The following is a 14,105-nucleotide window of genomic DNA, read 5'->3' on the forward strand; positions in this document are numbered from 1 at the left end:
TCACAGCAGATTCCACAGAAGTCTGTAAGAAATGAATGCCTAACCCTGATGAAGAAGGAAGTGTCCTCAAGTGCTTGTTTTGAAGTGTTCAAAAGTTAATGATATTTGACTTCTATTTGGTGTGAATTACATGGAAATGTCTCTAGGTTTTTGTTTAATTTGGGGCTTTTTGTGTCTTCTTTAAGTTTATTGCCATTCCCACCTCTTTATTTAGGGCCTCTGTGCAAAAGGTAAGAAGTGAAGACTCCAGGTCACTCCTCAGCAATAGACAGAGTCTCTCAGCAGTGTAGCAGCCTGCTGACACCTTTTACATGAATTATATAATTTCAGCTCAGCTTTTACATGAATTATGTCTGAGTCTGATAGAAGTCCTTTGGAATTGTTGCAGCATTTGGGTGTCCTGGGGGGCTGGTTTGTTTGTTTTCTTAGGGGTTTTGGAGGGTTTTTTTCTCTGAGAAGTGATAAGTTACTATCATTTCTTTGATGTGATTTAGTTAGTCCAGGGATTGGCCACCCCATGGGGGATTCTCATCTTCCTTTAGGGTTCTGAATTTAAAGTTCCCATAAAAGTCTTGATTGATGCCCCATGAGCTTTGACCACCTAGAATCTAGAGATAGCATACATCCTTCTGCACATCAGCTGACTTGGATCTAGATTTATGCTGGTAATTAGAGCAGAAATACCAGAGATGTTGAGGATTTAAGGTTCTGAGGTGGAAAGCCAAGCAAAAGGGCAACCCCTGTCCATTGACACAATGCAACAGTGAGATTTCACACACTTCCTGTGCACTGTCCATTTTTATCTGAACAGGTATTTCAGGAAACGTGGTTCATCTTGCTGTCATGGTCGCTTGAAAGATCTTTAAATTTGAAAAAATCATCATTTTCAGTTCCAGCATCCCTTGCTATTAAAACTGTCAGTTATCTTTGGACCTGTGTAAGTAGCAAGACCTCTAGATGCTGCACTCCCTGTGACTGCTGCAGCTTGGTAAAAGAGCTCTTACTGAGGATGCCAGATCCCAGACTGAACACCTGATATGCAGGGAAGGCCAAGTAGGACTGAGGCCCTTTTATTAATTACAGTTGAAGCTACTCTTCAGTTGGCATCTACATTGATGAAGTAATTCTGGGTTCTGTCTAATGTAAAGCTCACTAAAAGTGTAGGACAAAGTAACATTTCTAACTTGGCTTAGCAGTCTCCCACATTGAGAAGTGCAAGTTTGAACTTTTTTACAACAGTGGATGCAGTCTACCAATCCTTTTACTTTAATAAGAACAGAAAAGTAGACAAATTTAAGATTGATGGCTGAAAATAGCAAGGGAGTCAGGAACTGAAGCTTTGTTAGAACCACATTCATTAATTCAGGTTTAATATCAAATACATCTGGTTTTTCAGACAATTCAGCTGTGTCAAAACCTTTAAGATTACTAACCCTACTGCTTTTTCACCTTTTGACTACAGATATTTATGAGAAGTTTTAGGGTTTACAAATGTTAAACCAAACTAATTGAGACAAATGAAAAGTTTTTATTTGGTGTAAAGTCAGAAATACAACATCTTTAAAATGTTCATAAGTTAAATGAAGGCCACAGTAGTGGGATGTCAAATGGCATGGAGATGAAATAACTGCTGTATACACACTGATGGGTAAAATACCACTATCCAATGTACAATACAAACCATGATTTGAAAATGACCTTATACTGGAATTGCTGCAGCCTAACAAGCGCATGCTGTGTTACCAGGTGACCTGCAGTGCACATGGAGGTGACAGTGGTGTGGCTTGAAAGCTACGGTGGCTGGAATGCAATGCAATCTTCATTTGTCAAGTGCTTGCTGGGATTTTTCTTCCTTTAATGCTCAAACTCTGCACTAGCCATGTGATCTACTCTACCTACTAGCAATTCTTGGATTAATTTAGTGTTCCAGTAATGTGAGAAAGTAGTCCATAGAAGATAAGAATTAATTTTAGGTGTTGGCAAGGACCCCATGACACAAATGGTATCATTCAGTTTTTATTCACTGGGTTTCTTGACCCAGACGTTTAACCAGCCCTCAAGACTGTACTATTAGTGCTTTGTTTGCAGTCTTTTGACTTTGTTAAGTGTCTTTTGACTCCGGTGAGCATTGTACAACCATTTTAAATGGGGAGAAATTCGCAACCTCACCTTTGGGAGGGGTGAACCTCACAATGTCAACTTACACTTGAGACACAGCAGTACCTAGCTAAGAAACTTGGGATTTGAGAGGGATTTGTTATTCTATTACACTGACTCATTCACACCACGCTTGAGGGAGATCCTTGAACTAGAAGTTTCCTTTAAAAAGGTCAAGCAAAATGGCTTCATTACTGAAGCAGCAACTCAGCCCTAGCCAACACCCATTAGTAAGTCTATAGGGCAAGATGAAACAGGTGCAACTAAGTACTGCTAAAATTTACACAGTTGTTTGTATTTCAGCTTCTGCTCTCCCTTAATACTGACTGTGCTGGACATGCTTCTGTGGGAAGTGCTCAGACCCATCATCTGGGCTGAGCTCCCCTACAAAACCTAACAACATCCAAGACAGGAACAACCAGCACCTTGACACCAGAGCAGCACAGCAAAATCCACCTTTGTTCCACTGCATCCTTGTGCTTTAGATGTTTTTGTGCAGTGCCTCAGGAAGCACTTTGCAAGTGTAGTTCTGAGGCAGGAAAACAGCTGCTCTGAGGCCTGAAGCAAAGACAAGTTTGGCACTGCAGGAGGACAGTAAAAGGCAGGAAGGAAAAGACTTGTTCTCAGTTCCTCACTGCACTGCTCACGAGCATGAGCAGCATTGCTGACCACCTCTTGCAAAGTTTATCACTCAGGTTTTTACTTAACTTTTCCTCACACAACAGAACTTCAGGAAGATCATACATTGTGATGATGTGCCTGGGCATTCTTCAGGAAAATGGGAAAGTAGCAATGGTTTCAGGCATACATATTACATCTGATACTGCATCAGTTTGGTATTGCCCTGAAAAGTTGCTTACCCTTGTGGCTCCTCTTACCTTCCCCCTTCCCAGAAACATCTGAGGTGTTTTTCTGTAAGTAAGCCCTGCAAACAATGTCATACTGTTCCTACTTCACAGAAATGCTTAACTGGTTTATAGGTTTTTGTTTTGTTTTCAGAACTATGAACAGTACTATGCAGTAAACACATCTCAGGTGCAAAAAAGTGATGCAGTAAACTCTGAATATTTTTATCAAATGGGGTTTCAACACAATATTGTAACACAATATAGTCAAGAAATCTACCCTAAGACCTCAGAGTACCAACAGACCTTTGTTTAACCTGACAAACTAATCTTCTTTTTAACAAGATATGGTAATTTTTAAAACGAATACAAAAATTTTGTAGTTATCTACACTACATTTGCACATTGCTTAATCTTAATACACAATCTTCTTCTGTCTCCTGTTCGTGATAATGCTCTTAATTCCATTTATTATCAAAGTCTATAATCTCTGAGGATCCAGTAAGCCACAAACTAAAGTATTTTAGCTTATGTAGCCTATGCCAGTTAAAACAAAACAAAAAAAACAGCAGCAATACAATGACATAATCTGAGACCACCCTTACTTCCTTTTGCTTTTTGTGTCAGTTGTTTGGAAAACACTAGATGCTGACATCAGATTTTCTATATACTGTCCAAGAACTTGGTTTTCTGATTTCAGTTTCAAGTTTTCTTCCTTAACAGCATCTACTCGTGCTGAGAGATCTGCAAAGGTGATATTATAAGAAAAATGTTAGACACTGTTGTGAACAATAATGAACATGTTCTATGGGCCTACATCACACTAGTTACACCTTTAATCCAGAAGGCATTACCAGAGGGTATTAAGTTATAAAACATTTTCCTATTCGTGTTTTACCTAAACAGCATTTTCCTCTATTATTTTGTAGTACAGTATTTTGACCCACCGGTTAAACTGAATGCTAGTCTGTAAGCTTATTACTTCCCTGAATTTTTAAATTAAGGTATTGCAAACCAAATTACTTGGAAACAAGAGTTCAGTGATGAGCAGTCTCAGATATGTGTCCTCTAATAAGCACATTATTAGCTGCATCACCTGTTCTACTTGCTGTGTACTACCAACGCTGAGCAAATGTAATGTTGCATAAAGAGGAAGAACAAAACTATTTCCACGACCTTGGTTTTGTACCTTCAACTGCATTAAGTAATATACTTCTGGACACTGTGACTAAGGGTAGAGCAGTCAGGTTCTCTTCTTTTGCTTATTACTGTGTACTTGTAAAAAATCTGGTACATCAAGCTGCTAACCTTCAAGTGTGTGCTGCAGTTCCAAAACTTGATTAATAAGCCGTGTTTTCTCTTCCAATTCCACCTGATTCTCAGCCTCAACAGCTGCAATAAAGCATGAGAATTTTAGTGCAACCTGTGTTAACAGTTAGAAATTATACAAAACAGAATACCAATGAAGAGCAAGAACATTAAGAATTTATACCATCCATATCGGCGTTCATCATTGTGGCAGGGGCTCCTTCCACTTTTGAATAGCGTTTTCTTGAGCGGTACTCTGCTTAAAGAAAAAAAATGGAGGCAGCAATTACTGGAACTTCCATTATATTTGAGTTTTAGACGTATTTTTCTAATTCTGAAGGGTCAGTGCTTTAGCCTAAGGCAGAGCAACCTTCTTCACCATTCTTTAATTATTTTTCCTAGGCCTCACGCTGTACATCCCTACAGTTCGTTGAGTAACTATGCCTCTGTTTACAAAAATAACTGATCTAGATTACTGCAAAGCATGAAATGCCGCCGTTCCAATGATGTAATCGTCGCCCTCTCAGCTGGCATCATTGTGGAACGGGTTATTCTAGAGCGGCTATTCCCGAAGGCCGGAATGGCTCTGCGCTGTCCCCCCAGCACCCCGGGCCGGTGCAGGGGCCTGCGACACGGGGCTGTTCGCCTCGGGGCTTGGCACCCCGCTCCCATCCCCGCCCGGAGCTGCGGGCCGGGGCCGCTGCGGGAACAGCAGCACCGCGGCCCGGGAGCGCCGGCCGGGGCTGGCAGCACTGCAGAGGGGTGGCCCCGCCCGCGCATCCCACCGTGCGCTCCCGGCCTGGCTCGACACTCCCCGCGCTCCCGCGCTCCCTCCCTCCTTCCCTTCCTTCCCTTCCTTCCCTTCCTCCTGCCCCGCACCTGCCCCGCCGCCGCCTCCCGCGGGCTCTGTCCCGGCCCGGCCCAGCCCAGCCGGCTCCGCGCTCCGCCGCCAACGCGCCTGCGCCGCGCGCGGGGCGGGGCGGGAGCGCCATGGCCCCGCCCCTCCGGGCACCTCCCGCTGGGCGGCCCGTGAGATCCAATGGTTCTGATCCATTCCTGCTGTGCATGTCATGGGCCGGCCGTGCCCCTTACGGCACATCCCGCTGGGCGGCCCGTGAGATCCAATGGTTCTGATCCATTATTGCTGTGCTCATGGGCCGGCCGTGCCCCTCACGGGCTCCTGAGGCCGTGCCCCCTCCCGGCACGTCCCGCTGGGCGGCCAGTGAGATCCAATGGTTCTGATCCATTCCTTCCATTCCTTACGCCGCCAGTGTTCAGAGCAGCGGTCCTCAATGGCCGGTCGCTCTCCCTAGTGTTCCAAAGAGATTAAGAAAAGTCATTTGTTCCCCGATGTGGAACCCCTCAGATTTAGGGGTTGGCAAAGCCTGAGGCAGGTCCGAGGAAGCAGCGCGTGTGTGGGTGCCGACAGCTCCCCGGTGCTGTATGTGGGCTCCGGGAGAAAGCAGCCTCCCAGACGGGCTGCAGCGGCTTTCCCTGCCGCATTCAGTCCCTGTACGCCCGGCCCAGCTGCTTCCACTCGGGCACGTCAGAAACCTTTCCTCAGCAGGGTCCAGAGCAGGACACTTGTGGTTAGCTCCGTGCCGCTGGATCTCACAGCCCTGAGATCACATCACACATCACCTCAGTAACTTCGCGGAGCTGCTCTCACCTAATGGCTCAGCAGCTCCCGAACAACGCTCCTGTGTCATTGTTCTTTCCCTGGCTGGAATAACCCTCGCAGAATGTCACAGCACAGTCTGTGAGCCACGGCAAAGCAATGGAAAACATTCATGACCTGAGCTAATTTTGGTGGCTTCACTGAAGGGACTGCACTGCATAACTTGTAGTACTATGTAGCTTGAACTGTATGTTGCATTGAAATATATTCATATTGTATCTGTAAATTGCAGTAATACATCTAGCTGTAAATAAATAATTCAGTGCTGTGCAGACACTCAGGAAGATAAAGGCATTTGGGAAGTGAGCCCTCTACTGTATTTTTAAACACACTTCAGAAAGTGTGTATTTCTAACATCATCTGGCTGCCTCCACGCTGTTATTGTGTCAATGACTTTTTTTAACCTTACAATCAGATGAATTCAGATTAGACTGAATGCTTTTCAAGGTCTGAAAATGTACTGCAATTAGAGTCTTGCTATCCATCTGTAGTGGAAAATGCACCTGTTTCCAGTTCCATTAGCTGGTTTAGTTAAATGTCTCTACAAAGGGCATTTTCAACACAGCAGTTCCTCCTTATTTCTTGCAAGCAGTCTTCTCAGGTGGTGGGTGGGCTTTAGGTGCTTGTTGGAAAATTTCCTTGATTGCTGTTTTTAAATGCCAGATTTAATGCTTGCGCTGTTTCAATCTTGCTTGCTGCACTGGCAAACCTGGCAATCAACAGGTTCTCCTAATTCTTTCTAATGAGACAATCTCCAGCACTTGCATCAACAGGGGAAAAAATTATGGCCATATTCTCCAGGTGTGTACAAATGGAGGGAGACCCTGCTTACCTGGTAAAGGATGTGCTGTTTTTCTACTGTAAAAGGGGGAAAAATATTGTGGGCTGATCTTGAGGAAATGCACCCCTCTGCTGCAGAAATTCCACTTTTCTTGCTGCATTACAGTTGCAGATTGTTGTCAGAACTGTCCCAAAATGAGCAAAATGGGGAAATCCTTGATGTTAAATTAGAGGACAGAATGGAAACCAGACATATTGGCTCCTGTGCTGCTGTAGCTAAAACAGTAGTAATTTCAAGAGCTGCTGGTTTACCTCCTGTTTCCTTTTTGGTATGCGTACCGTTGGGGTTCATTCTGCTTTGCCTGGCTGTGGTTTCTCACTGTAGTACTTTCTTTTGATTCTGAGCTCTAAGCATGAGCACCAGGATGAGCACCTTTGCAGAAATCAGCCTCTGTGAGAGGTTTTTTTGGTTTTCCTACAGAGAAAGCTGTTGTTCTGAGCTCCCACTGTTGGCATTGCAGAGGGGTTATCAGCAGAGAACAGATGATGTGTCTGGTCTGCAGAGTGCTGTGGGTTATGAGGTTAGCTTTGAATGGTCCAGGGACGAAGAGGTTTGGATTGGTACTGCTGGGTGCAAATTCCACAGAGAGAATGCCTAGATCATCCTGTGCTCCCCTAAAAAGGCTGGCATTCCTAACCCTTCTTCTGTATTCCAGGGCAAAGAAGGCAACTCCAGAATTCTAAATATCCAGTGCACCACTACTTTTAAACAAACAAACACCAAAAAACATGCACACACTCAAAAACCCCAAAACACAAATGCAAAAATGTCCAAACCAAATATATCGCAAAATAAAGGTCCACAGCGCAAAGTATTCTTGTATGAGAAATCAACCAAGAAACCAGAAGCTTAACGTTATCATGATTTACCTACTGCCTTTTAAAATTCTTTACCTCGCCTGTCTTGCATTGTATAATATATTAAAAATTGTGTGGACTTTAAATGTAAAGCTTTAGGCACTTAGGAAATATCCCCAGCAAACAGATTCCTTTTATAACACAGAATGTGTCCCAGGGAAGGCACCTATGCGTATTATGATACCAGGCTGGGTGGGAGTGTTGATCTGGCAGGTCCTGCACTTGGGTCACCACAACCCCAGACTATTTTCTAAGGCATTTAGTTAAATCAGAGGAGGCATTCTGATATTGTCATTATATTAGATTTATAGCAACAAGTTTCAGTTTACAAATGCAGCTATCTGTACTTACTTGTATCCTAAGTTCTGGTTAGAGTTTCTAAGAGTAGCTGATGCCATTGGCAAAAGGAATTAATCTATTCAGTTTCACTGAAAGAGCAATTTTTGTTTGAAATAAAACAGCCTCCCTAGGATAAAATACATCATTAATAGTTTGCCTGAGTTCATGTACAGGTAAAGTTACAAACTGAGGAGAGGATTTCATTGCTCTGCACTCAGAGTCTCAGTCATTGCTGCTAACGACAAACATTTTCAGACATTTTATTTCTGAAGCTCAGTTTTACATGCTGTTTTCCCATGGCACACCAGCAAGGCTCTGGCTTCCCTTGTGGCAATGTTCCAGGCCCAGAGCTGACAGAGGCTGTGCTGTTCCCCACCACAATGGAAATGGATCCTGTTATGCACTAACACAGGCAGGCATTGTAACCATTGCTGAGATGACTTTGCTGTTGCAACTGCACTGTTTGCTCCTTTGACTAATTACTGCCACAAAGAAATAGACAGAAAGGAACACGAGTGGCTTAAGTGCTTTTCCTTACATTGCTAACTGCTGAGACCTTTTACACCAAATCTTCATTCTTTTGCATATTTGCAGAAATAACACACTCTGAGGTTCTTTTTTCATGTAATGTTGCTTTACACCAAATTCTCTGCAATTCTTATTACTCTTTCAGAATAACCTTAAATAACCTTAGTAAGATAACTTCTAGGTACTCTTCAATGAGCAAAGAGGGCCTTGATCTGCTTATTCAACATTAATTGGAAGTACAGCAAAGAAATTTTTGCAGATGTTGGACAACATTTCATTGTTTTGTTTTACTTTTGGTTTGATTTGCTCTGTTTAGGTTGGTCATTTTTTGAGGGAACTTTATCCGGTGCTTTGAGTGTCTACAATGAAAGATATTTCTTTCATTAAAGGTGAAAATATTTTCACATGTTTTGCTTGATTTCATGCGCTGTTAATGTTGCTATTAAAATACTTTCCAGTAAGTTTCTGTCCATTTTGTGTTTGTCTTAATTTACATGTTTTATTTAATACCTGCATACTTCACAAATAGACCAAACTCTGACAAATTGTCTTCTTGAGAATAGCTTGGGCCAGCCACATCTTGGTGTCAGTAGCCCTAGATGATGTACAAAGAAAGTGTGTTCAAACATCCAGCTCAGCCCCATCACACTGATATGGAATTGCTAATAGAAAATTATCTTCTAAAAATAAGATTAACTTAGTGGAATTTGGGGGTTTTAAAATATGGGAGGTAAATACAGCATGCACAATAACATTCTTTAAAAAAAAGGAGGGGAAGGAAATGTAGCTTCTATTGTTCAAAGAAGCCCTCCAGAACCCTAGCAGTGTGAATTAGCACACCTCTTTGGCAGCCCTGCTGACATAATCAAGTTGATACTCTGGCCAGGCCTTTCTAAATAATTTATTATTAATTCATATTAACTCACTTCATTTTTCCACTGTGTAGGACTCTCCGACTTCCCCTTCCAAGTAATTTTATTGTATAAGTGGAGAGGAGGATGGTGGAGGGATAGGCAGACTGTGCTTTTGTAGTTTCTTTCAAACAAATGCCTAACAGTGAGGATTTAAAATATCACCTTATTTCCATTGCCAATTAACTTCCATCACTTCTTGTGAGTTTTCACTAGCATATGTCAGAGTTCTGTTATTCTGTATACAGCATTATCTGTATTTTATTTGATAGTAGTAACTACTGAGTAAATACTTGTGTAACAGTGTCTCTCTAACCAGAGAAAGGCTCTGTGTGCTCAGATGAGGAATGTATATCACCCAGGGCTAATATATGAAAACTGGGGTAGCCTCGTAGCCTCCATTCCCCCAAACCCTCAATTCTTAGCTCAAAAGGCTTACTCAAACCACGCAACTAACAAAAGTTTGTTTGAGGGTATTTGCCAGAAATACCTTGTACCTGGTGATCGGGACAACCTTTCCTGCTCTCAGTGCTGTTATTCAGCCTGTGGAATTTGCATTGTATCAGCGGAGTGCTGCAGTCTCTTACCTGAGTCGTCTGCCAAAGAAATGCTGGTAAAGGTGCCATCCTCCTCGTCCAAAGGCAGCTCCATTTCTCTGCCTTTTCCCCAAGTTTGTGAGGTGTGTGTTAGGCTTGGCAGTTGTCAGCCATGTTCAGGGCACACGTGATCCTCTGTTAAACCTTTAATGAGTCCTGCACAGGTGGCGTTGGCAGCTGCACACGTCTTGCTCTGTGCCGGCTCCTCTGAACCTTGAGCTCTTGGGCGGAAATCGTTTGGCTAGAAACTTTCTCTCTTCTCGCTGCTTTCTCAAACACATGCTGAACACACCCTGCTGCTGCAAGTTCTGCCTATAACAGAACTGTATCCATCCTGCCTGGCTTCCGGTTATCATTCTCCTTTGTTTTCTCTAAGGCTGCACAAGGGATTTTCTTGGAGGGGTTTTTGATAGAGGAAAGGGCAAAAGTAACTTAGTGTTCAAGAAATGCTGCTTACAGTCCATGAAAATGCAATGGACTTTGGGCTGGGTGAATTTCACTGGATACTCTTACTGGGCTGCCTGCTGTTGTTGCAGGCTTTGGAGGAGAGGGTTGTGTGGGAACTGCATCTGCTGGTCTGGGGTATTTTGAGTGTGTGCCAAGGGAGGGCTTTGGCTTGTTCATAGCCCTGTGTGAGATGCAAAGCTGTGTTTCATGTCAGGTACAAACAGGCGACGTGTGTATTTGTGAATGCGAAATGTGTGGACCCCGACAATGGAGAGCTGTGAATTATAATAATAACTGAGGAAAATAAAGCATGGAAAAAGGCCTTTGAACCTATCTTTTGTTTGCAATTAACCCTGGTTGATTTAGGAGCAATGGAATTAAGGTATTAAAGATGTTGCTTTTTGCTTGCATTTAATCCACAAAAAGCTCTGCAATAATAACCTTTTGAGGTATAATTTTAAAATATTACTTGTATCCTTGAAACTATAGCTTTGGGATATATATAAAGGAAATATGCTTATCTCACTCCTTATTGAAGCAGAGAAAAACAGCTTGAGAAAGGAAGATGAACATTACCTCAAGGATTTATGGGTTCGACCAAAGGGAAGCTGGACATCACTGTTATGAGATTTAGAGTCTCTGCAATTAAAAGGTGGACACACATCTGGGGAGCTGGACCCCACTAGATGGGATTCGGCTTTCTTCTTTCGGAAACTGGACCGTCACCATCTGGGGATACTCCTTTGAGATACATCCTGAGAAAAACTAAATCACTGTAGTGTGTAGAATTGTGATGTAATAATTTGGAATAAAAATTGCTGATGAGTAAAAGACTGGAAATAGAAACTGCTGAAAAAAACCCAAAACTGATGGGTACCCCTATAAATACCTGTAACCATCAATTATCGGTGGGCAGTTGGAGGGAAAACTTCCCCCACTGTACCCAGTGCTGTATTGCTCATACTTTACCATATTAAATAATAAATTGATTGCTGTTAGAATATTGGCCTAGTCAAGCTTCTTATTCATAACACCTGTAATGTGCAACTGGTGAAGAGGACTGGGTCCAGAGTACCAGGCAGAATTCCAAGCCCTTGACAACTTATTAGGTGAAACAAATATGGCATTTGTCATTTTCTCTGGCCAAAGTGACCAAAGCACAAAAGCAGCCTGCTGCTCCTCCCTTGGAGCACTCTGCAGAATAAGGTGTGTGTCAAAGAATGACAAAGCCCATGCATGTGTATCTGTTTCTTCAAAGCCCCATACTTTAGTAAATATTACTGTCACTTGCATGCAGATGCCCCATTCAAAGATCTCAAGTTTCCTGTTGTTACACACCGGGTTTCTAGAGGAACCTGCAGTGGAATGAAGTCATGTAACACATTTGCTCAGTCATTTGTTTCTTGCTTATTTTTGGATGTTGTCTATTTGAGCAGCAGCTCTGCTGGCTTTCCTTCAGTACAAGTCTCCTGGAGGGCTGTTGCTGATGGCATCTGTGGCCAAGCTGGTCTGGAGAGATTAATTATTTAATGTGACTAATGCATTTAATGGACTTGATGATCAATAGTGCATATAACAATACAATAGCAGGAAAATCTCTGTTGAGAGCAAAAATGTTTTCAGATATGATAAAAGCAATTTCTGGAGAAGGAGCTGGTCTTTGGGCATATTCTTTCCCCTACAAAATGGGCTGTTTCCCAGTGACTTTAGTAGAATTGTGCACTAGATCTTAGTTTATTCATGAATCTTAAAATGGTGTTTCCTTAAAAAAAACCCTGAAATTATGTGAGAATCTTCATGGGTTTTATTTTTAAAATGCATGACTTGTGAAAAGGAATGAAAGTTTAAAAGGATACTTGTGAACCGTGACAGAAACTGAACACAAATGTGAAGTATCTTAATGTATTAAGGAGAAATTCTGGTACTTTAAATCTAAATCCATGAGTAACAGCATTTAAATGGTGGAATACTCACTTTGCTCCCATGCTTCACTCTGAAAATATTCTATCAAGGCAAGGGGGTTTTTTAAGAGGTTTAAGTTTTTTTCTTTTTTTTTTAGACTGTGGAAGTGGTTACAAGGTGTTATCTCTTGTGCTCATGTTTGAGTAACTTTGCTTACCAAATTCCCTGTGTGGGAATTGCATCATCTTGAAGAAAAGGCTTTCAGTTTTGATTTGGAAAAGCTGACTGAAATAAGACAGACAAGACTGCATCTGCCAAGGCCAGGGAGAAGGATGTTGTGGTAATCAAGATGAGGATCAGAGTTTGAGCTCTGTGGATGGGTAAGGAAAGTCATGGCTTAGATTTGTTATCCAGTAAGAACATACAAGACACCTCTAATGGAAAGTACAGGTCATCTGCCTCGAGCAGGTGTTTATTAGAACAGTTGTCTAACTGTTAATTGCAGAGGAAGTGGGAGGAAGGGTGAAAAAATAGATGAAAGAGGTAAAGAATAAACTGTAAGAAGGTTTCTAGCACTGCTTTCATGTGTCACCACACCATAGCCAGAGGCTGATGGCATATATCTGATCATAAGGTGAAAGCTGGTCTTTTTCTTCATTATTTCATTGTTTCCTGAGATCAGCAGCCTTGGTGCTGTAAAGTTGAAGGAGTGTTGTGCACCCACCCTTAGTGGTGGTGACTCTCATGAGCTATACTGAACCACCAAGCCTGCAGGACTCAACAGATGCACCTCTGCCTCAAGCTCCAGCAGAGCAACTGGCTGGGCTTAAATTATTAACCAGGCCCTGATTTATGGGTTTTTCCCAGCCCTGTGTTTTGCTGACAGCAACCACTTTCCTAGTGAAGTTTGATTTGATCCTCCTTCCTTGCTTCATAACGTTTGGGTTCTTTCCAGTGTCATTTACTGAAATGCTCTTGGCTGGGGTAACAGGTACATCATTTTCTCCAGTTTGTGTACAAGCAAAACAGCTTATTTGTTAGTTAAGGCAACAGGCAGAATCTGGCAAAGAAGTGATCACAAATTTGCTGCTCTCTGGAATATCTAAGGGTGGTAATTGGGCCTTTTCTTCTTCTGACATTCAATCCATGGAATAAAGCGTTAATGTCAATTGATTTATGTTGTTAAAAAGATACAGAATTCTGTCTCAGTATTACACTTCACAGATAGAAAGCATTGAGTCCTAGTGAGTCATTACTATATATATAGTAATGATTATTATTGAATACAGAATATACTATTCTGTTACTCGGGATCTTTCTCCTATGGTCCCCAAACAATCTTTTCTATGTAATAATTATGAGTTCATGTGAAAGATAGCTTGTAGCTCAGAGAACTTCCTTGGCTTCAAAGTTGGCTTTTGTTGTTTTATTTGCTTGCCTGTGACTTTCACATTAACAGCATGGTTCTGAAATGCTTATTTGCAGATGTCACTTTAAACAGTATTTTTCAAGAGTTTATTTTTCTTTGAAAACAGATGTCTGTAATTATCTTCTTTGACCTTGGGACTTATCAAAGTCAAACAGGTAATCATCCAATCAGACAGGGTATCATTATCAGAAGAAAAGTAATTATAATCTGAATATGTTTGAACATGATTATTACAAGCTTTAAACAGTTACACTTCTGATTGGGGCA

The 14,105-nt window shown here is 42.0% G+C and overlaps 1 protein-coding gene across 3 annotated transcripts; it reads right to left on the bottom strand.

Moving 5' to 3' along the window:
• Positions 1-1,508: 1,508 nt before the first annotated feature.
• Positions 1,509-10,130, bottom strand: SCOC (short coiled-coil protein). 3 transcript variants are annotated; one of them, XM_064711343.1, is made up of 4 exons: positions 10,052-10,130; positions 4,495-4,566; positions 4,311-4,394; positions 1,509-3,746 (listed from the first exon to the last, which is right to left on the bottom strand). In XM_064711343.1, exons 1-4 carry the CDS (start codon positions 10,113-10,115, stop codon positions 3,604-3,606), a joined length of 363 nt encoding a protein of 120 aa, XP_064567413.1. In that variant the 5' UTR covers positions 10,116-10,130; the 3' UTR covers positions 1,509-3,603. The 3 variants fall into 3 exon arrangements, with proteins under 3 accessions (XP_064567413.1, XP_064567412.1, XP_064567411.1); XM_064711342.1 differs by lacking the exon at positions 10,052-10,130 and adding an exon at positions 5,190-5,300; XM_064711341.1 differs by lacking the exon at positions 10,052-10,130 and adding an exon at positions 5,190-5,290 and having other exon boundaries at positions 4,495-4,569.
• Between the last annotated feature and the right edge of the window lie 3,975 nt (positions 10,131-14,105).

This window comes from Zonotrichia leucophrys, chromosome 4 (genome assembly GCF_028769735.1).
Source record: "Zonotrichia leucophrys gambelii isolate GWCS_2022_RI chromosome 4, RI_Zleu_2.0, whole genome shotgun sequence".
NCBI lineage: Eukaryota > Metazoa > Chordata > Aves > Passeriformes > Passerellidae > Zonotrichia > Zonotrichia leucophrys.

Coding starts and splice junctions, on each gene's coding strand:
- SCOC (XM_064711343.1), bottom strand. CDS start 10,115: ATGGAGCTGCCTTTGGACGAGGAGGATGGCACCTTTACCAGCATTTCT. Junction 4,567..10,051: donor TTCTTTGGCAGACGACTCAG/GTAAGAGACTGC, acceptor TTCTTTAAGCAG/AGTACCGCTCAAGAAAACGC. Junction 3,747..4,310: donor ACTGCAGCACACACTTGAAG/GTTAGCAGCTTG, acceptor TCACCTTTGCAG/ATCTCTCAGCACGAGTAGAT.